This window comes from Saimiri boliviensis, chromosome 8 (genome assembly GCF_048565385.1).
Source record: "Saimiri boliviensis isolate mSaiBol1 chromosome 8, mSaiBol1.pri, whole genome shotgun sequence".
NCBI lineage: Eukaryota > Metazoa > Chordata > Mammalia > Primates > Cebidae > Saimiri > Saimiri boliviensis.
In genome coordinates, this window is record NC_133456.1 from 81,787,960 (window position 1) to 81,811,792 (window position 23,833).

Below are 23,833 nucleotides of genomic sequence, written 5' to 3' on the forward strand. Positions count from 1 at the left end.
TTTGGGATTGTGACACCTTAAGTCATGACTGCTTGATAATTCTGAATTTCAGTCTCGTCTACTCAACCCAGTGAAACTGCTACACATGTTAAATTTTTCTCTTGGGCCTTCACTCTGTGCTACAAATCAGCAATTCATCGATGGAAAATAGAGGCAGGAAAATCCTTCCAAAATCCTTTGGGATTCTGGATGCTTAGGCTGGGCTGCTATGGTTGCTTTCAGACAGCTGTTTATTTATTTATTTATTTATTTTTATCTAGCCTATTTAGCTAATCTCAGTAGAAGGAACTGTATTTTTAAAGTCAAATAACTATAGAGAAGCTTGAAAAGTTGCAACTGAAAAGTTGAGAAGGTGACTTTTAGAAGTTCTTGTGAAACCACTAACTGTTAATATCTATAGCTGTAAAATGTCTTGGCCAGGCATGGTGGCTCACGCCTGTAATCCCAGCACTTTAGAAGGCCGAGACAGGCGGGTCACCTGCTTCCTTATAGTCAGTTCCATTCTCCTCTGTGGCACTCTAGATTTTGCCACTCTCTTCTATTATGTCTGTGTATATTTCTCCCAGCATGTAGTGAGGTCAAAAACCAGGGCAGTCAGCTTTGTGTTTCCCCACCGACAGCAGCTGACACATAGTTCACTCTCTATAGTGGTTGAATAAATAAATCACTCTTTACCTAAATTCATCTTTGAAGTTAAATGCAAGGTTTTCTTTTATGTTTCAAGTTTTAGAGTGATGATTTTGGGCTTAATGCTGTGTTTAACATTGGCTGGGGAAAGAAAGAGGCAGGAGCGTTTTAGGTCATAAGAGATATAAAGGAGCCAGCATTCTTGCTGGGAAATCACAACATGTGTGACATACGTATGAACAATACAAATACAAAATTATTGTCTTCTCAGAACTACCATGTTGACAGCTTCAGGGGGTGCTCCAGCAGTAGTATGAAGGGACTCTTGGATTTGTGCAGTACAGTAGCCCTGTCTAGACCACGTAAGGGCTGTGGGAATTAATATTCATTATAAATGCATCATTATATCTCAGTTTTCTGTTACTATCAGGTGACTCTGAGTGAAGGTCCTCACCATGTGGCCTTATTTAAAGACAGTTCTCGGGAGTTTGATCTTACCAAAGAAGAAGATGTAAGTACAGTTTATTTAAGGTTGATGCCTGTAATTTTATAAACTGGATGAGCTTATAAAAGACAGTTAAAGAATATTTGTGAATTAAGATTTTCTTAGGATTTTGTTGTTTTTCCGTTAGCTTGCAGCATTAAGACATGAAATAGAACTTCGAATGAGGAAAAATGTGAAAGAAGGCTGTACTGTTAGCCCTGAGGTAAGGGTTGCAATTCATTTCAATGCCATTTTATGGAAATTAAATGTTTATGATTTCAAATAAATTATAATATTGGTACTGATGTTTAGATTGCTATTCTTCCAAGATAGGCAGAGCTTTTTTTTTTTTAATTCCAAATAATGTATCATGTTTTGAGTAGTTTTCCAGAATTACTACTTTTAAGATCAGAGAAAGAATACCTTTTTTGTGAATTTCATGTCTGAATGGATGAGATACAGAATTTTCAGAATATATATTACCAAAAATATTCTTAACAAATTTCCCCCAAAAGTGAGCATTATTTTTTTTTTTTCCTGAGTAGACCATATCCTTAAATGTAAAAGGCCCTGGACTACAGAGGATGGTGCTTGTCGACTTACCGGGTGTGATTAATGTAAGTATATACAAAGCATGTATTTTATTTTATTCCTATTGTGTGAAGCCTTTATAATGACATTTAAAACTTTTTGCTTTAAGACTGTGACATCAGGCATGGCTCCCGACACAAAGGAAACTATTTTCAGTATCAGCAAAGCTTACATGCAGAATCCTAATGCCATCATACTATGTATTCAAGGTAAGTCGTATCAAAATATTTTAATGTACTGATATGCGTTCTTCTTTAGCAATTGAAGCTTTGCACTAAGTAGTTTGTGTTGTGTAAACATGAAAGATAAATGCATTTTTGCCTTCTCTTCTTAATCATTTTTTTAGTAAATAGAATTGAAGCTGAAATTATTTTGATAAATTTTACGTAAGCATAATTGAAATTTTTATTGGCTAAGATTTTCTTTCAATAAATAAGGTAAATATATTAAAATCTTTCTTACTGTAATGTAGACACAGGTATAATTTGTGCTAAGTTTTTTAACTCTACTTTATATTTTAAAACTCCACAGTGTCATTTTTCTATTTTTTTCAGATGGATCTGTGGATGCTGAACGCAGTATTGTTACAGACTTGGTCAGTCAAATGGATCCTCATGGAAGGAGAACCATATTCGTTTTGACCAAAGTAGACCTGGCAGAGAAAAATGTAGCCAGTCCAAGCAGGGTGAGGTCAAATTCTTTGTTGTGAGAACAGATTCTTTGTAAAAGCTCCAGCTGTGATAGGGACTGGTTATTTATATATATATAGATATAGATATAGATAAAATTACAATTAAGATTGATTACAATGAAAGGATAAAACAAAATCCCAAAAGTAAAAGGTATATGGTATGAAGTCTGAAAGAAACCAGGCTCAAGTTTCCTCTCGTTGACTCCCCATAGAGTCACACAGGCATGTTTAATTCCTTCAGCAACAAGCTGCTTGTTAGAGACTCAGCTCCTAAGGTTTTTACTGGAGGTTAATCATTTTGGCACCCTCATGTACCAAAATTTCATACTCCCAAAAGGAAAGCAGGCGTATGTTATAATTAAACCACATTACTTGAGTAATGAGCCACTGTTACATAGGGAAAGGTTAATATAAGTGTAGCGAACTATTTACCAGCTAACTTTTCAGATACCAGCCAAAGGCAGGCAGGCCTTATTAAGAATAGTAGTGTCAGGCCTGCTATGTTAACTCTTTTCTATGTAGCCCCCATAACCTCTGCTCTGCCTTACTTTTAAGAGTAAAGCCAGCCGGCATTAATGGTTCTGATATGGAGAAGGGGAGAAGTGAGGTAGAAACAAATTTCTAAGCCTCCTGTCATCTTTCTTCATTCCTTTCATTTCTTTCAACTCTGTGTAGTGGGTTTATATTTCTTCTGAGACACAAAAGAAGCTGATTTCAGTCCTTTTTATATAAAAGATTCAGCATTAGCTTAGGTGTAACGTCTTACAGAAGGGATTCTCATCCCATTATTACTCTGAATGGGCTTCAGGGGGTAGAAACACTAACACTGTATGTGAATGATAGATGTCTGTGCAGATAGCATTTTTGGGGGTACATAGTCTGTGTTTTTTTAAATCACATTTAGAAAAGGATTTTTGATCCTAAAAGAGCTGAGAACCAGTGGATCCAAATATTAAAGAAGAAGGTGGGAGGGGAGGAAGGAGTAAAGGAAAATAATCCAGCTTGTTTAGAATTTAGATTTTTTTATGAAAGTGTGAAAAAATAATAATAGCTACCATTTATTGACTGCTTCATGCCTGGCACTGTGCTAATATCATATTGTTCCATAATCTCACCAATGTTTTTGAAAACATTTTAGTTTACTTAAGATCACGTAACTCCTAAGCAGCACAGCAGGAATTCAAACTAAGGTCTCTGTGACTCTAAAGCACTACACATCATTCCAGGCTTTTAATACATTTTCAATATAGTAAGACTAAATGCATTTTTTTCAAACAGCAATTGAAAAACATTTAAATGCTTCTGTACAGATTTATCTATATAACTATATCCATGTATAGCATTACTATTTTGCTTTCTAAATTGTATGTTATGCTTTTAAAAATTATGTTAACTATATCTCACATTAATTTTTCCCACTTTTGACAATAGATTCAGCAGATAATTGAAGGAAAGCTCTTCCCAATGAAAGCTTTAGGTTATTTTGCTGTTGTAACAGGAAAAGGTATGCAAAGCTGGATTATAATAACTTATTTTTAGTTTCTGTTATTTTCAAATAATAAAGACTAGTTTTCTTGGTAAAAATTTGACCGTCATTCTTCCCCAGGAAACAGCTCTGAGAGCATTGAAGCTATACGAGAATATGAAGAAGAATTTTTTCAGAATTCTAAGCTTCTAAAGTGGGTATTTTATTAAAACATTTAAACATTGTATAGTTAGAGAGTAGCATAAATTGAACTGTTTTTACTTAAAAGATCAGGTTTTATAGCAATTAGTTTAACATTGCATTTCTAGAATTTTTCCCAAATAGTGAACTGTATTTAATAGGCAAATCTTTAAGCTACTCTTCGACAGAATTGAGAGCAGCTTATCACATGGTACAATACATACTGGCATGCTTCCTTGGATGTGGGCACCGAAAGACAACATAGATATCTGCCTCTTACTTTATTTTACTTACAAAGTAGTTTTAGAAAATCAACACTTTCACTTTTAAATATGTGTACCTATTTCTCTTACATTATTAGGGAAGGTTGGAGTGGGGGTGTCAAAGAAGTATCCCAAAATAGATATTGACAGGAGTTAAGATAAGCAAAAAAAGCTAAAGGCCAGTTGTATTCTGTATACTAAAACTTTACATGTTGAGTTTCTGGAAATAGAAAAGTGTGTTTGCCCCTAGGTTAGTATGGTAAGTTAAGATAGTTCTTGCAAACCATAATCTTACATGCTTTGGGAAGTACACTGACAGCATGTAGAACTGTGCTGTCTAATATGGTATCACTAGTTTTGTGTTGTTGTTAAAATTTAAATTAGTTGGCTGGGTGTGGTGGCTCACACCTGTAATCCCAGCACTTTGGGAGGCCGAGGCGGGCAGATCACTTGAGGTCAGGAGTTTGAAACTAGCCTGACCAACATAGTGAAACCACATCTCTAATAAAAATACAAAAGTAATTAGCTGAGCATGGTGGTGGTTACCTGTCATCCCAGCTACTCAGAAGGCTGAAGCGGGAGAATCGCTTGAACCCTGTGGGGTGGAGGTTGTAGTGATCCAAGATTGTGCCACTGCACTCTAGCCTGGGCAACACTGTGAGATTCTGGCTAAAAATAACAAAAATAATAATAATAAAACATTACATTTAAATTAGTTAAAATTCAATAAATTTAAAAATTCAGTTCCTGGTTGCACTAGCCACACATTTTCTAGGGCTCAGTAACCCAGTGTGTCAGCAGCTGCCATATTGGAATGTTTTCTATGTCACATAAATATTTATTGAACAGTGTTGCTATAAAAGGTAAGAGTGGCTGATAGCAAGCACATTCTCAGACTTGGTGACAGTATTGTTGTCCTTTTTGTCATTTTAATATACTTTAGCTCTTGTTATTATTACCATTTTTAATAGAACAAGCATGCTAAAAGCACACCAAGTGACTACAAGAAATTTAAGCCTTGCTGTATCAGACTGCTTTTGGAAAATGGTACGGGAATCTGTTGAACAACAGGCTGATAGTTTCAAAGGTAAGTTGGGTTTTTTAAAGAAGCAAACAAATTAAGACATTTTATTAGCTGGCAATCTTTAGCATCCATACGATTCTGTACTTCTTTCCTTTAACAGTTGCTTAGTAGTTCATTTATAATTAGACAACATCTGGAAAATAGAAGAATACGAATCTTCAGTTGTTATACAAGAACAAGATTTTGGCCAGGTGTGGTGGCTCACACCTGTAATCCCAGCACTTTAGGAGTCCAACGCGGGCAGATCACCTGAATTCAGGAGTTGAATTCAGGAGTTGAATTCAGCCTGGCCAACATGGTGAAACCCCGTCTCTACTAAGAGTACGAAAGAATAGCCAGGCATGGTGGCACATGACTGTAGTCCCAGCTACTTGGGAGGCTGAGGCAGGAGAATCGCTTGAACCCGGGAGGCGGAGGTTGCAGTGAGCTGAGATCACACCACTGCACTCCAGTCTGGACAACAGGAGTAAAACTCTGTCTCAAAACAAACAAACAAGAACACTATTTTTCCTTTTACAGGAAACGTTCCTAGGAATACATTTGCAGAGTTGAAACAGATTAGAACGGTAAACTATAAAGAAATCAGATTCACCCTATTGAGGGCAAAGGGAGCAAATGTATTGGGAAGCAGAACACTGTGGATTTCATTTACATTGTACCATTTCATGAATCCCACACTATGCTGCTCAATGTCTTTACTTTATCTGAAAAGAATATATTCACTTTTCCTTTTCCTATATGGAAATTTCACCTGATCCTACCAATTTATCACTTAGTCCCTCTGCAACCTTGTATTATTTTTATTTCCATTTTACAGAAGAGAAAACAGAGGACAGAGTAACTTACCCAAATAACTTATACAGTATCACACAGCATGGGTAATGGACCGAGGATTTGGGTCTTGGGGGTACAACTGCAGAGTCCATTCTCTCAGCAGCTCTATGGCACTAAACTACTTCAGCTGTGTGCTTATGGATTTAACATGGAGAAACTAGAATCAGGGAGAATAGTTTAGAAAGCTATTGCAGTCACAAAATTCTGAGATGTTGAGAGCCCAGAGTACCAAGGGGTAGTATGTGCACTCTTAGAAATTCAGTAAATACAGAGGGTATGTATTTTAACCACTTCTCTACTACCTCTGGAAAGAAGGAGAATTCTCAAACTTGACTTTTCCTTCTTCCTCAGCAACACGTTTTAACCTTGAAACTGAGTGGAAGAATAACTATCCTCGCCTGCGGGAACTTGACCGGGTAATATTTGGATACTCATGTATTTTGTATATATCTTAATTTAATGTTGTACACTAACTAAATTTATGTTGAGAGAGAAATCTCATAAGCTAAATTACTTTGGTTTTGACTATCCCTACTCATTTATCTCTGTAAGAATACATCTCTAGGAGCAGTTCTCTCTTACAATAATTAAAATTACTTATTATATAACATTAAAAACAATTAGGGATTATAAGATGTCAAAACAAGTGTTGAAAGTGTTTTCTGAGAAGGTAATGAATATGATTTATCTGCTTTAAAGGTTTTTTTGAATTAGTGTATTCATGTAATTTAGTGGGAATTAAATATTGTTTTTCCTTGATTTAAAACTGCCCATTAGTTACACGACACAGCATTAATATACAGTTAATATACTGTTGTACTAAATTAATATGTTTTGATGGTTTCACATAACATGTAAACAAGTGAAAAACTGCATTCAGAATTGAGAAGGCAGGTAGATATTTATGTCAGTTTCTTTGCTCTTATCTGGATAATGGCATTCCTTAAAAAAAAAAAAGGCACTAGAAGAGAAGTGCATTTTTGCTAGTCCTGTGTATTTAAACCCAAGTCCAGCCTGTCAAAAACCTCCTTTTGGTTATCTCTGAAAATCATGACGGGGTAAATTTACTGTCTTACAGAAATCTTACTTACTTGCATTTATATTGTCTAGAACGAACTATTTGAGAAAGCTAAAAATGAAATCCTTGATGAAGTTATCAGTTTGAGCCAGGTTACACCGAAACATTGGTGAGTATTTGATATTAATCTCTTTTCTGAAAGACTGCTGTATGAGTTATAACAAAATACTAAAACTTAGATTGATAAGTAGTGATATTTTGTTACCTTGGCTCATAAGCAAAAACATAATAGTATTTTTTTGGGCAGTATCTAACTACTGCTGTCGTCTAACCAGTTGAATTTCTGGAAGATAGCTTTCTTCATGTTCTTTTTAAATCTTGATCATCTTTGCCTTTTCTTTATCTTAAGAAATATATAACCATGATTTCTGTAAAATCATTTAGGCAAAAGTTTCATCAAATTGTACTTTAGGTAAATATCAATCTGTCAAAATTGGTTTATAAAGGGAGGTTAGTATATAGTTTCAGGTTCTCTGTTCTGAATAAAAACAGTTAGTGCTTTCTGTAACATGTACTTGATATGTTGTATACAAATCACATTTTGAATTTAATGCTATTAATATTTGAAATTTTAGAAAATAGTAAATGCACCCTTTTGAAAAATTTTTATGTTAATCTTTTCTAAGAAAAACTTTTACCTTCGGTTTATGTTTTATGTAAGTTTGGCCATTCCTAAATTCAGTGGAATGAGACATGGTAAAACAAGCTGTGTATAAATAGCCTTGAAATTTTTGTAGTCATATGTTAATTAACAAATTCCTCATGCATTAATTATCTTTCTAATGAAGGCTGTGATATTTTTAAGAATTTATTATTCTTAGAGCAGAACTGTCCTCACTGCCATATATCTTCTGTACCTAGTGTATTCACTCAGCTGAAGGTTATCAAAATTGAGCCTAGATAGTAGTATCTGGTCCTTACATTTGAATACAGCATCACTCATTTCCCCATCTCAGTACCCTTTCTTCCTCAGTGGTGAAACCTCTCCTATCTTCAGGTAGTCCAAATTTGCCTGCTTTTAATCTCCATTCCTTATCCACAAAAAAGAGATCTGATTTCATCTATTCTTGTTGATTAATCAAATACTGTTATAACACAACTTGTTATGTTTGTTTATTTGTATCTTAAGACAGTTCCATGGCTTTGTGTCAGTCAGCTTTGAAGTTGCAAAGAGATATATAGATTTATAGATTGACTATAATACTAGTTGCCTTGTTAGATTCTATGAGGGTATTTAATTTACATAAAAAGTGATATGTATGGCTGGGCGCAGTGGCTCATGCCTGTATTCCCAGCACTTTGGAAGGTCGAGGCAGGTGGATCATGAGGTCAGGAGTTTGAGACCAGCCTGGCCAACGTGGTATAGCCCCATCTCTACTAAAAATACAAAAATGCCCAGTGTGGTGGCTTAAGCCTGTAATCCCAGTACTTTGGGAGGCCGAGGCGAGTGGATCACAGGGTCAAGAGATCGAGACCATACTGGCCAACATGGTGAAACCCTGTCTCTAGTAAAAAATACAAAAATTAGCTGAGTGTGGTGGTACGTGCCTGTGGTCCCAACTACTCGGGAGGCGGTGACAGGAGAATCGCTTGAACCTGGGAGGTGGAGGTTGCAGTGAGCCGAGATGGTGCCACTGTACTCCAGCCTGACAACAGAGCAAGACACAGTCTCAAAAAAAAAAAAAAAAAAGTGATATATAAACTATAACAGCTAATAATATTGTTTATGGAAAGGAAATATGGTCCTTCTATAAATTAATTTTTGGTATCATCAAATGGAAAGGTTGGTTTTGTTTTAACAGAACAACCCTGATATCAAAGTATTTCTCCACTAAAGTGAGCCTTGAAGATAAATGTAATTTATTTAATACAAAGGTAACTGAAGAGAATTGTGATGGGACAGCAAACGCATACTACCAGATTATGCATTGAAAAGGCAAGGGTCAGAACTAGGACATCTGGCTGCTAGAGATTTATTTGTGTAAGCTGCTGGACCATATGATTCTCTGTTTTCATGAGCTTTTCAGATTCTAGAGGCTGAAAAAATGTTATGTTAACACAGATATAAATCAGAATGCAGCTCCAAGCCTTAGCTGTTCATACCACATTGAGTGCATTACACTCCAAATATGTTATTATTTTGACATAGTTGATGTTGTCTTGAAGTTTTTATTGGTATCTTTTTGCTGAATAATGCCTATGTGATATTTTAGGACAGTGCCTAAAATGTTTACAATTATTTAAGTTATAAGACAGTTGGATCTGTATTTGGTTATCTGGAAACAGTGTTAAAAGCATTTTATGTCCTAACATGACAGTTTGTTATTTATTTGTAGACATTCCACTGTCCTTCAGTTAAGTTTTAGGAAGGTTATTAGGGGTATAGATTTGATATGTAATACGTTAAGTACGAAATAGGCTCTCAACATTTTTATGCTGTGCCTGGTTTTTAAGAATCAATCACTGACATTAAGCAGGAAATATCAATATATTATTAATATTATGTGACCATCAATATAGATATATCTTTTCTAGAAGGATAGCTGACTAGCTTCACAAAAATACATTTTTTCTAAAAATGCTACTATGGTACATTTTTAGAAATTCTCAGACTTCAGATATCAAAGATTTGCAATATTGTAATTTGAGATTTAAAACGTGACTAATGTTAAGGCAGAGGCAGGAATATGGTAAGGGCCAGGAGATGAGAACAAGAAAGGTGACATAGGTAGCTGTGTCCTATGGCTTTGACATAAATGGGACAAGAGGCAGGAGACAAAACAGTGAGCAAAATATTACGCTTATTAGCCATATTCAGAAGCTTAGTATATACTCCATAAGCAACAGGGGGAGGGTGGTCACTGAAGAGGATTAGGTCAGATTTGCATTTTAAAAAGGTCTTTGTAGTAGGGGAAATGGAATATAGGTGGAGAAAACTGTAGGCAAGGAGACAGTTGGTTGTTGCAATAATTTAGGCAAGAGGCGATAGTGGCTTAAACTTGGGTAGTGGTGGTACAGATAGAGAAGAGACACTTTTGAGATACTTGAGAGATTACCTGAAAGGTAGAATTGACAGGATTTAGTGACTGTATGTGTAGATAATGAAGAGTCTATTAAATAACAAGTATGTTTATATTCAGTAATTACATTGCTAGGAATATATGTAAATAACGATATATCTGACAAGGATGAACATATAAGACCTTTCACCTTGGATTTTTAAATAAATGTGAAGAATTGGAAAACAACTTATGTTTCCCATTTGGAATTATATAGTATTTGGTTTATCCACAGAGCAGTAATCTGAAAAATACAGGATATTGTGACATGGAAAACTAAATAAGATACAGTTTAGGTTTAAAAAAGGATTTATAAAATTGTGTGTAATTATGAACCACTTGTGTAAATACACCCACACAAATATTTATACAGACATAAAATTTTTAATAATAAAGCCATAAATTGTGGTTATCTTCTAAAAGAGGAATTATGGGATACTTCTTTTTCTGTATTGGTTGAAATTATATGGAGTATAATAGTCCTCTACTTTAAAAGAAAAAAATTTCAATTTAAAAAGTATTTCATTAAAGTGGAATGTAAGCCAAGTTTCTGTAGGTAAAGAAGGCAACAGAACTATTACCTTTATTATATTTTGTTAATTATATTTTGTGTACTACTAGAAGTTATCCCTGCTTGATGGAATAGAGAAGACAACTATAATAACGTAGAATATAGGCCAGATACCATGGCTCATGCCTATAATCCCAGCACTTTGGGAGGCCCCCATGGGTGGATCACTTGAGCTCAGGAGTTCGAGACCAACCTGGGCAACTTGGAGAAAACCCCATCTCTACTAAAAATAGAAAAATAAGCCAGGTGTGGTGGCACGCACCTGTAATCCCATCTACTTAGGTGGCCGAAGCAGGAGAATCGCTTGGACCCAGAAAGCGGAGGTTGCAGTGACAGTGAGCTGAGAAGGCACCACTGCACTGCAGCCTGGGTGACAGTGAGACCCTGTCTGAAAACAAAAAACAAAACAAAAACATAGACTAAAGGCTGGGAAAATTGTTAGATGATAGCAGCCAGCAATAAGGTAGCACATGGTATAACTAGATGGGGTGGCTTCACAGTATAGGGGTTTTGATACGAACACTGAGAACTGATGGTTCAGCAGAGAGAATGTGGGGTGAGGATGACTTAGCTTCTGCTTTCTAACTCTATAAAGTACATTCAGCCACTGAATAGCTTCCTCTCGCAGAATTTGAGGACAGAGGGCAATCACTTTCATAAAGGAAAGATTTGAGGATAAAAAGAATTGGAAAAGAGAATGAGAATGTAAAATGGTTTGTCATGGAATGGGGTTTTGGGAGCATAACAGAAATTGTTGTGATGGAGGGGACCCGTGAGAGTCTGGGACAGAGGACAGCAGCTTGGCGATGAAAGGCAGGAGAAACTGGGCAAGTGGAAGTGATAACAGCTACCTCTGTTGCAGAGGCAGTGGCCTCCCTTGAGAAAGTTGCCTTTAGTTTCTCAGGATTTGGTAGTCAGGATTTTTAAAAGGGTGTCAGGGATATGGATTCCTGGCCCACAGACTCCAGGGAAAAATAACAGACTGTGTCTCTTGCGAAGCAGGGCCAGAAAAAAGCCCTGGAGGTCAGAGGCTGGCTCCTGGTCTTCAGTTCAACTTTCAGTAATCTTGAGATTGTGTTTAAAGTGGTATCTGAAGAGGAGGCCCTGTCAGGAGGCTTTTCTTCATCTTGCTCCTTAAATTCTCCCACTCTCTGTCATTAACCCAGTGACTAAATTTTCTTTGTCCTTTTGGGCCTCAGTTGTATCCTCCTCAGACGATTTTCTTTACTGGTTGTAACTGAAAAGTGACCTGAAAGTTAGCCAGAAGAAACCAGGATCTGCACTCATTGATTCAGTAGACTTAATTTTACACAAAATGTTTAGTAAGTAGTCCTGAAGGATAGGAGATGTTGAGACTCCTCACCAGAGAAGTTCAGCTGGACTTTTGGACAGCAGGATATTTATTTCTGCTACCCTGAGTTTTGTGGCTACTTCCTAAAGGATTGAGGTTACTCTTAAGAAGGACCCCATGGGCCAGGCACAGTGGCTCATGCCTGTAATCCCAGCACTGTGGGAGACTGAGGTGGGAGGATCGTGAGGTCAGGGATTCAAGACCATCCTGGCCAACATGGTGAAACCCTGCCTTTACCAAAAATACGAAGAAATTAGCTGGGTGTGGTGGTGGGTACCTGTAATCCCAGCTACTCAGGAGTCTGAGGCAGGAGAATTGCTTGAACCCAGGAGGAGAAGGTTGCAGTGAGCCAAGATCATACCACTGCACTTCAGCCTGGGTAACAGAGCAAGAGTCCATCTCAGGGTTGGTGGGGGCGGGCCGGGAGGACCCCGTGATAAGCAAAGGTTTTTTTGTTTGTTTGTTTTGTTTTTTGTTTTTATTCTGTAGTATTCAATTATGATATATGTTTATGATCCAAATAAGTATTTTCCTGAGATTTCAAATTAAAATAGTTGTATTTCTCTTATTAGTGACTCATGTTCTTTTAAGATGTCTTTCAAGGCAGAATTTTCAACACGATTATGCATCTTTTACATTGTTAACATTAATCGTGAATTGTTGAAAGATATTATCTTAACAGCATTCTATAATATCTCTGTGCTGTGATCTGATAAGTTGTAATATTTATACCAAGAAGTGTTCAGTCTTAGACTCTCCCATAAACACACGAAGTACATGTTAATACTAGTCAAGTAAGTATGTGAAAAGATGCTCAGAATTATTAGTCATTAGAGAAATAGAAAATAAAACCACAATGACCACTGTGGACTTACTAAAATGGCTAAAATTTAAAATGACAGATGATATCAAGGTTGACAAGGATGTAGAGGATCTAGAACTCTCATTCTCTGCTAGTGGGCTCAGTTATACTGAAATTATTTTCTTAGGATCCTGACAGAAGATTAAACTAGGAATGTAAAATGAGACTAACATTTCAGGAAAAAAAAGTTAAACATGTAATTACTGTGTGATCCAAACATTCACTCTTACTTACCTAAGAGAAAAGAAAGCATGTGTCCATAAGAAAGACTTGTACATGAATTCTCATAGCAGCTTTATTTGTAATAGCCAAAAACTGGAAACAGCCATCAATACCTAAAGTGTCCATCAATACCTAAATGGACAAACAAATTTATGCAACACAATACTACACAGAAATAAAAAGAAGTGACATATTGCTAGGCGTGATGGCTCACGCTTATAATCCCAACACTTTCAGAGGCTGAGGCAGGAGGATTGCTTGAGCCCAGATTTCAAGAACAGCCTGAGCAACATAGTGAGACCCCATCTCTACAAATTAAAAAAAAATTAGCCAGGCATAATGGCGTCCACCTGTAGTAGTCCCAGCTGCTCAGGAGGATAAGGTGGGAAGTTGGCTTGAGTCCAAGAAGTTGAGCTGCAGTGAGCCATGATTGTACCACTGTACTCTAGCCTGGGCAACTGAGACCCTGTCTCAAGAAAAGAAGTGAAATATTAATACACGCAACTGTGTGATGAACCTCAAAATAATTATGCTGAGTGGAAGAAGAAAGACCAAAAAAAAAAAAAAGTATATGATCGCATTTATATAAAATTCTAGAAAATACAAACTAATCACAGTGACAGAAAGCAGTTCCAGTGGTTACAACTTTTGAGGATGATGGATGCGTTCATTTATCTTGACTGCTATGATTTACAGGTATATACACATGTCAAAACTTATCAAAACTTTAAATATGTACAGTTTATTGTAAGTTAATGATACTTCAGTCAAGCTGTTTTTAAACACATTATTATATTTAGATTTGGTCTTTTTGATGCCTTTTTATTTCAGGGAGGAAATCCTTCAGCAGTCTTTGTGGGAAAGAGTATCAACTCATGTGATTGAAAACATCTACCTTCCAGCTGCACAGACCATGAATTCAGGAACTTTTAATACCACAGTGGATATCAAGCTTAAACAGTGGACTGATAAGCAACTTCCTAATAAAGCAGTAGAGGTTAGGATATAATTTAATTAAATGGGTAAGAAGCATTATCTGAAAGGAGTAGGAGCTGTGAATTTTAGGTTTTATTCCCATCGCAGCCTCTATCTTTCTTTTGGGTCCTTATATCTCATTTATTCTTTGTTCTTCATCTCTGTGTTGGGACTAACCTTAATGTTGCTACCAGTTACTACGGTAATAAAAATTTACTAATTGGTATGGTATTGGCTTGAGGGTATTGGTACTTCTTCCAAAGACAATACTTAAAAAGCAAATTATGCTTGAATATGAAATTTTTAACATCTTCTGTGGATAGAGATTCCATTAAGAAAATACTTAATAGATCAAGCATTTCATCTGGGCTCAGTTATACTTAAATCATTTTCTTCAGATCCTGGCAGGAGATTAAACTAGGAATTACTTTTTTTAAAAAACTACCTTAAAGAATCTATTTCTGCTACCATGTATCTTGGCTTTATCACTTAAGAGCCATCTGATCCTTGGACTAGTTGCTTAACTTTTCTGTGTGTTGTCTCATCTATAAAATAGTGGCAATAATGCCTACCTCACAGGGTTCTTACAAGGATTAAATAAGTAGATATATATAAAATACTTTGAAAATGCCCAGCTCATGGTAACTGCTCAGGACAGGAAATGGACCTGCTGTTATTAGGATCATCATCATCTGAATTCAGATGTACATCACTCTCTAAACAGTGATTGTTCAAGCTAAGAGTTAGTGTGTTCTGTGCTTCTGTGTGAGGTTGCTCACAAAATTGAAGGCAATATTAAAAGTAATTTTGTTTTTCATACCTATCTTAAAGGCAGTGTCAGTTTCTAATTATTCAGATGTAATTTCACCCCTTCGCTGTCTTGCTCCAGTCTTGACTTCCGTACCTCTGTTCTCAATTTCTTCAAGTCCCTAAGAACTAGCAGCTTCTCTGCCTAAGTTGCACATTGCTGAGCCCTGGCAGTTCTTGACACATTTACCCCTGAAGAAATAGGAGCACTGCTGCTACCACTTCGCTAGCTCTCATTACTGGCACTAAAATTTTCTCAGGGCCCTGTCTCCATGGTAGGATATTTTCCCATCCTAAGGTTCAAGCAGTGGAAGTGGTTATAAAAGCGTCAATTATGCTGTCTCCTGCTGCTTTCTGCCCCTCCGCACTAGGTGTCATGGAAAGAATGTGAATCTGGTGAAGGTCAGGAAACTTGGATCTTAATACTCGCCCCACCACTCACTCTGTATTTTTGGACAATCACTTTTTTTAATGTTTGAAATGAGAGGGCTAAATATAAAATGCAGCATTAAAAAGCACACTTATAAGTAAATTTTGTTATTCATGATTTTTGATACTGTGCTCTTCCTTTCACTGTTCAGATCATTAGGAGTTAGCTGAAATACAAAGCTGAATACTCTTCAGCTATGTTTGAAAGTGTTGGTATATTGCTTCATATCTTTGCTTAAAGAGAAAGATATGAAGATGACTGAATCATTAAGAAATTTTAAACTTTCTGCAATGTGAAAGAAGCAGGCAAACTCATGTCTTAGAGGTTGAAATATATAAGTGAACTAAATTGGGTGGCAGGCTTAGAATACGTACCTTATCTTGAAGAGACAGCCCTGTTCAGCTACAGTAGGTGGTGTCATGTAGGAATATAGATATACCCTTCTCAGATAATTCTATAGAAGCTGTAAATGCAGACTTTTATATGAAATCTCTCCATTTTTAAATAGTGGCAAGCAATTTTAAAAATGTGAACCACTATGCATGTCTAGCAAAACATATCAGGAAGCCGTATCTGTCCACCAGTAACCCAGGTGAGACCTCTGCATCATAGTTTATATTTGCCTTTTTGATAATGTCGTTTCACGTATATTTTCTGATAAGCTGATTTATTTATCACATCTGTTTGGCTTGAGCTTATGTTATTTTTCACGTTAAATATTAAATAAAAGTATGACAGCTTTTTTTTCCTTTCGAATAATTCTAGGTTGCTTGGGAGACCCTACAAGAAGAATTTTCCCGCTTCATGACAGAACCCAAAGGGAAAGAGCATGATGACATATTTGATAAACTTAAAGAGGCCGTTAAGGAAGAAAGTATTAAACGACACAAGTGGAATGACTTTGCGGAGGACAGCTTGGTATGTTGTTTGTATACTGGGGTATCAGCCTCATATTTTTATATAACGTCTCAAATTGATACTTTTTCATAGGAGACTTTTTATATGGATATTTAAATTACATTCTGAATTAAAAATAATGAAGTAAAGAAACAGATTTATGATCTGTAATCTGCCCTTCAGTATTTCTTTGCCCTTCTAAAAATCAGCTGTTGTTTCTTTCTTGGCTATCATTTCAGACAAAAGTAAAACTTTGCAGCAAATAGACTCCGATAAATTTTACAAATTGTCATCTATTAGCCATTTTATGGGCCTGTCTGTAGATAGCTGTTTCTAATTTTACTCTCCGTGTTAATGAAAGGAACTAAATGCATTGGTGCATTGGTTTTCAGTGGACTTATAAAATGTTAGTCTCCTAAAATCACAACACCACCTACCATGTATTAAATGCTCATTATATGCCAGGAACTCTGCGAAGTATTTTGCAAGCATTATTTGATTTAATTCTTAAATAGTGCTGTTATTGTCATTGTCAGAGCTGGGATTCAAGCCCCAATCTAATGGCAAAGCCTGGTTCATGACCCCCACCATCTGTAAATCTTTTCTTACGTAGAACACTCTCACTACCAAAATCAAATCTATTAAGTGCCTCCTCTACTCAGAGAGTTACTAGAGGTGTTGTTGAATTACAGGATTGAGTGATTTTCCAGGAAAATGCAGAGCTGGTCATGATTAGCTTGTTGTAGTTATAATTTTGTTTTAAAGAAATGTTTGTCGTCATTGTAGAAAACCATATTTATTTTTGTTAAATGCCTGATTAAGACTGGCTTACTGAGAAAATTATTTTATTTTTATTTATTCATCCAAAAATTATAAAATTTGGAAGCCAATTTTCAATTGTAATAAGTAACTTTTATGATTTTATAGACCTTTTAAGTGTCTACCTTATTACTTTTTTCATTGCTGCTAACACTGGGAATAGTGGTTATTAATTTTTTTCTCCTCATTTTTGAAAAGGCTAACATACAGGTCATATAGCAAAAAGAAGAGATGAACATGATCTGAATTATTAAGCCCTGAATTTTAGGTTTCTAGATACTGCAGTTTATGTAGTTAAATATATAATATTTTGTATAATGTAAATGTGTAATATTACCCACCCACCCTGTACAGTTAGCTTGTTTAGTTTGGGCCAGGAGAGAATCTCCACTGTTTATTTTCTAGATAGCAAGCTAACAAATAAGCAGGCAAGGAAAAGGAGTTTGTGCATTTTTATGGGAAGGATATATTTTTATGCTGCTTTATATATGTGGTTATTTTTCCATATTTACTAAGCCGTCAATTTGAATAAAATTACTAAAATGATGAGATGTAAAACAACCTAGCCTTTTTCTTTCGTGTTATTTTCAGAGGGTAATTCAACACAATGCTTTGGAAGACCGATCCATATCTGATAAACAGCAGTGGGATGCAGCTATTTATTTTATGGAAGAGGCTCTGCAGGCTCGTCTCAAGGATAGTAAGTAGAGACATGGCTTATTGAGTTCTAAGTTCACAGTGATAAAGGAGTCATCCAACTTCAATGAACACTTGCAAAAATGTATCTAACATTTCAAAGTCTTTTAATACTGTAGTTGAATATTGTTTCTGGAATTTTTTTAGTCAATGGCTTTGTAGCTACTAAAACAAATGAATAAAATGGACACATGATGCTTATATGTACTCATATTTTATAAAGCTATAATGCAGAATATTTTAGTGTGTTTGCTACTGTACTTACAGGAATTTTATAAGCAATTATACTTTTATCATAAACACATCTTACACATCTACTGTACCAGTCATGTGGGGTTTTTTCTTTATTTCAACTGCCTTCATATTGATATAGCACTTTGAAATCATTAAAAAAGCAAGACCATTATTAGTTATAATTTATGTACTTGGTAAATGATAACATCCTTGATAAATTAATTACTATTTTTTCCTAGCTGAAAATGCAATTGAAAACATGGTGGGTCCAGACTGGAAAAAGAGGTGGTTATACTGGAAGAATCGGACCCAAGAACAGGTAAAAATAAACAAATCTCTGGTCTTATGATGATATAATTTTGTTCATTTTAATTCAGGCATTATTAAAATATTATCTTTTTGTAGCTCTAGACTAATCTCAAGAATTTTAAATGTTTTATATCATCCTTTCTAAAATATAGTGAATCTTAAGAATCAACTACATAAGAAAGTTTTTTTTTTAAGTGAAGTAGCCATGTTGTTAAAAGACAAGAGATGAAACGTGCCCCTTTTATGCTTGATTACTTTGTTCATTTCATTTACCTGTTTGAGGTAAAAAGGAAGATTAAAGTTATGAACAGGCCAGGCATGGTGGCTCATTCCTGTAATCACAGCCCTTTGGGAGGCCAAGTTGGAGGAATCACTTGAATTCAGGAATTCAGGACCAGCCTGGGCAGCATAGCAAGACCTCCTCTTTACTAAAAGTTGAAAAAAATTAGCCAGGTGTAGTGGTACATACCTGTTATCCCAGCTACTAGTGAGGCTGACGTGGAAAAGACGGTTTGATCCTGGGAGATCGAAGCTGCAGGGAAAGAAGTTGTGAATAGAAAAACTGATAAGGTTTTCAGAGCTATACAATGAATATGATTAGGGAGAACAAAGATACAATGTTTTTTTTGCCGTATTATATTATCTATATCTATCATTAAAGTCCCCACCCCTCACTTCCACCCCTTTTCATTTCTTTCTTATTCTTACAGCTTCTTTTCCTATTTAGTATTCAGTCTTATGCCACTGTCTCGTTCCTTGTTCATTCCTTTTAAAGGAAAGAATCTAAAGAGAATATAGAATCTAACTATATAAATTAATGAAATAAAGAAGATGAAAAAGATTTAGCATCCAATTCATTTTCGTTTCTTGCTTGCTTTATTTTTTTTAATTCATTTAGAGAAAGGAGATCAAGAAATGGAAAAATAGAGGAGACAAAGAGAATAAAAATTGAACAAATGAATTGTCGCTATTTATTTTATATTTTCATTTTCAATACAGAGTTAATTATATTATCTATATCCTATTTTTTCCTAGTTTTCCATATTTCTTGTTTTATAAATTCTATCAGATATGAGTCTCAACTTGCCTCAAAATAATGAAGAAACAGTCTTCTTTTTCTTTCTTTTTTTTTTATTATTACTATTTTGGAGTAATGACTTTTGTGAAAAGTGAGCCATGAAGAGGCTGAAGAGAAGCTGAGGAAGTGGACAGTTAGTGATTGGGTCATGCTGTGTTCAGGGTGCATTGGTTATCTCTGCTTTACAGATAGGCTGAGAGAAGAAGGTCTGTCAGAAAAGAATTTCTAGGGGATCTATCCCAGGTTTCTGACTTTGATAGAGGAAGATGCATTGATTAGAAAGAGCTGCTGTAGGGAGATAAACTGCAAAAGAAAAATGGTGTCTGACTTTCAAAACTTAGTGAAATTAGGCCTAAAGTCTCTAGAACAATCCGTGATGGCATAACTTGCCTCAGCAACTGACTGGTGGTAAATATGCTTTGGCCAAACACTCTCTGAAAGAAATGATTTCTACTCGTAAGTTATTTTTGTCAGGAACTTAAACCCATAGGGGAATCCTTTCAAGAGAAGCAAAGCAATTTGCTTTAAAGTCAGTGCAAAGGGTCTGTAAGCCTAGAAGAATCTGGAAACCTTTTAGAGAAGAGCCTTCTCCTGACAGGATTTCAGGGCAGCACATGTGAGACCCAGGCTGACTGTAGAATAAAATAAAGGCCATAAGTTGGAATATAGAAGGGAGGGGCATCTGAGTCACCTGGGGAAGTATTTATATATGTAGTTTTGTTTAGTCCTTCAAAAGCTAGCCTCATGTCAGACTCACTGAATCAAGCTCTCTTTCTCTATTCTTTCTATCCCGCCCACTCCCAGTTGAAAACAAGTGTTTTCAACCTCGTTATTGGAGGTTACAATGAGACATAGATTCTAGGAGAGGTTGAGAATATCCCTGAGTCTCACATTGTAAGTTTACAAAGCTGAATGACAGGATTTGGCAGGAAAAGAAACTTAAAGATGAGAAATCCATGCTCTGAAAATTATTTTGTGCTTTTGTGTTTTTTTCATTCATTTGCTAGGAAAAGTCATTCCTTTGAAATATTCTTGCCTTATTTGAGCCAAACTAATGGAAATTTTCGTCAGAACAGATCCAAGAGTAGTTCTCCTTCTAAGGGCCAAGTGTGGTAACAGTCAAGTGGTGATGGGTAGAAAGATGGAAGAAAAACAAGGCCGGGGCTGGGCATGGTGGCTTAAGCCTGTAATCTGCCCTTCTTGGGAGGCCGAGGTGGGTGGATCATGAGGTCAGGAGTTTGAGACCAGCCTGGCTTACATAGTGAAACCCTGTCTACTAAAACTACAAAAAATTAGCCAGGTGTGGTAGCGGGCGCCTGTAAATCCCAGCTACTTGAGACACTGAGACAGGAGAATCGCTTGAACCTGGGAAGCAGAGGTTGCAGTGAGCCGAGATCATGCCATTGCACTTCAGCCCAGACCACAGTGAGAGACTGTCTCAAAAACACACACACACACACACACACACACACACACACAAAAGGCAGGATGAGTTTGGGAATACCATTACCAGTGATTTACTTTCTATCTCAGACTAAATAGTATATGTTTAAGCAAACAGTGAACTTTATCAAATGCTATTTTTTCTAAAGCGTTATATTTTCAGAGTATAGTAGTTCCATTTACAGGTTAATTATTTGCATTTATGTGTTATTCTGGTGTAAATACTCAGATTTCATAGCTGCGGTAGAGTTTGGGGCAAAAGAAAACCACTCAGTTTCATAGCTGTGGTAGAGTCTGCTGTTCTAGTAATTTATCTAGGGTAATGATTGAATTTGAAGCTAGTTTCTTTTATCATACAATTTTGGGTGAAGGTTTGAAAAATGACAAGGTTAATGTAACACAGTATAAGAATCTCATTATCAAACTTATAACTAGTATATGTATGTTTTCCTCCATTGGTAAAAAGATTATGAACAATTACAGAGAAGAGACTGGAAGTAAATTTCAGAATGTTAGTCACCTCACAGGAACAGTCTGAAGTACAATTTTTTAATGAAAACGTTTTTTAAAAACCAAGCTATGCATTTCATACTACTGGAGTTCAAGTCCTTACAGTAATCTTGTTCTTAACTATAGTTCTTAGATATGAGGCATTTTAGAACATCAGCTTTTCCCATGTATTCAGGGTGCTTTTTCCTGGATTCAAATACTACCCTATGGTCAAGAAAAAGAAGACACATAGTAGGAGTCCTGGTGCTGTAACTTCCACAGTAAAACATCTCAGCAAACGTAAACACGTAACAAGTAGGGCTAATCTCCCTGGGTTTTTTCTCCTCTCATAAGGCAAGTTCTTCTGCATTGATAGGCCGGTTACCATATTTATAAGCTAGGGTGCTGTGTTCTTTCTTGTTTGTTGTGACTTGTGTTATCTTTTTTGCAACATTAATATATTTATTAAAATTGAGACTATTTTTACAAGTGCCAAATTATAAGCCATCTAAACACAGTCCTCTTTTAAACATTTTAAAGTGTGTTCACAATGAAACCAAGAATGAATTGGAGAAGATGTTGAAATGTAATGAGGAGCACCCAGCTTATCTTGCAAGTGATGAAATAACCACAGTCCGGAAGAACCTTGAATCCCGAGGAGTAGAAGTAGATCCAAGCTTGGTAATAAATACTGCTGAAAAGCAGGAATCTGCCTCCTTAATGTTTGCTTCTTGCAGTAAATGTTACTTAGATACTTAAGTCCTTAATTTTACTTCTGTTTTGTGTACATTTGCTAACAAGTTAACCATTTTGATTGTGTGAAGAGAAGGAATTTTATTCTCAGTATTGTTTTTTTAAGGGTAATGCTTGAATTTGTAAATGGGGAAATTTACCTTGGCAAGTTCAGTGTCAGCAGTTAGTTCTTGCAGAAAGAGATGAAACTGACCCAGACCTCTGCCCCACATCACACTGTTTCAGATGGTAAAATAGAATTTCTGTTTAAATATGGCATATTGTATGTGTTTTTGTCTGTGGTTTACAATCAAATGTAACTCAATTAGGTATGAGTGGATTCAGAAAAAATAAAAATGTCGTTTTAATTAAATTGGATGAGACCATTGAGTTCTGTCTCTATTTTCCTCATTCATAAGTGTTAGAATAAAAATAGTCTATGCTTTAGGCTACTTTTTGCTTATCTTCATGATACTTTTTTTTTCTTTTTTTTTTTTTTGAGACAGTCTCACTCTGTTGTCCAGGCTGGAGTGAAGTGACATGATCTCAGCTCATTGCAGCCTCCACCTTCCGGGTTCAAGTGCTTCACCTGCCTCAGCCTTCCGAGTAGCAGGGATTACAGGCATGCACTGCTATGCCCGGCTAATTTTTGTATTTTTAGTAGAAAGGAGGTTTCACCATGTTGGCCAGGATGGTCTCGAACTCCTGACCTCCGGTGATTCCCCCACCTCGGCCTCCCAGAGTGCTGGGATTACAGGTATGAGCATGATGCTTTTTGGGGGACAAATTTTAAAAAATACTTTTAGGCCCACTTTTTTTAAAAAATACTTTCTCTGCTACTTAATTAAAATGTAAAGAATTCAAAAGCTCATTTTAATATTAGCTTAAGTGAAAACAATAAGAAAAGTAAGTCTAGGAAAACCACACAAATTATTTTAAAGATTAAATATATGCTATTTGTGTTTCTGTACTTGAGGAATGAGTATATTGCTTTTAAATTCCACCAGAGATCAGAACAAGTAAAACGATCAAAATAAAACTGGTAAAACTTAAAGCAATTATACAGCTTGCATTATTTATAAATTGAAAATGTCATTAAAACTAGTAATTACATGAGATATTTTAGTTGAATATAGATTCAATTTTTTTTCTTGATGATCCCAGCTCTCATTAACAGTAAGTTATATTCAGTTTGACACTTTTAGATGTTATGTGGCACTTTGGTTAATATGTAGGAGGGATTTTCTCTTCAGGTTGGTACAGAAGAGATGTTACGTGATTTTTTTTTTAAGTTTTGCTCATGTCTTAGGCAATAGATTGGCTATATGTCTTAATTAGTTTCTATGACCAAGAAAACCTCCAGTTTTTTGAGTGACATTTTGTTCAGTGCACTTTGCCAAACTATAAAATGAATAGCAAAGTACCACGAGAAGAATATTGCTTGAACTAGATGTCAGGATGTGTGAATTCTAGTGTATTTCCATTATGTTCGCTAATAATAAGTCCTTTAATAATTGATACAACTTTTCTGATCTTACTTT

At 35.8% G+C, this 23,833-nt stretch overlaps 1 protein-coding gene across 9 annotated transcripts in view; it reads left to right on the forward strand.

Annotated features, from left to right (window-relative positions):
* Positions 1-23,833, forward strand: part of OPA1 (OPA1 mitochondrial dynamin like GTPase) — a 98,347-nt gene that overhangs the window by 42,150 nt on the left and 32,364 nt on the right. For all 9 annotated transcript variants that reach the window (XM_003927027.3, XM_003927028.3, XM_003927026.3 and 6 more), the window contains 15 exons: positions 1,058-1,138; positions 1,260-1,334; positions 1,657-1,728; positions 1,812-1,911; positions 2,257-2,387; positions 3,825-3,897; positions 4,000-4,072; positions 5,294-5,409; positions 6,592-6,656; positions 7,351-7,427; positions 14,215-14,380; positions 16,361-16,513; positions 17,903-18,011; positions 18,481-18,560; positions 22,101-22,241. In XM_003927027.3, the coding sequence (XP_003927076.1) occupies positions 1,058-1,138; positions 1,260-1,334; positions 1,657-1,728; positions 1,812-1,911; positions 2,257-2,387; positions 3,825-3,897; positions 4,000-4,072; positions 5,294-5,409; positions 6,592-6,656; positions 7,351-7,427; positions 14,215-14,380; positions 16,361-16,513; positions 17,903-18,011; positions 18,481-18,560; positions 22,101-22,241 (1,512 nt within the window). The remainder of the gene's footprint in view (positions 1-1,057; positions 1,139-1,259; positions 1,335-1,656; positions 1,729-1,811; positions 1,912-2,256; positions 2,388-3,824; positions 3,898-3,999; positions 4,073-5,293; positions 5,410-6,591; positions 6,657-7,350; positions 7,428-14,214; positions 14,381-16,360; positions 16,514-17,902; positions 18,012-18,480; positions 18,561-22,100; positions 22,242-23,833) is intronic.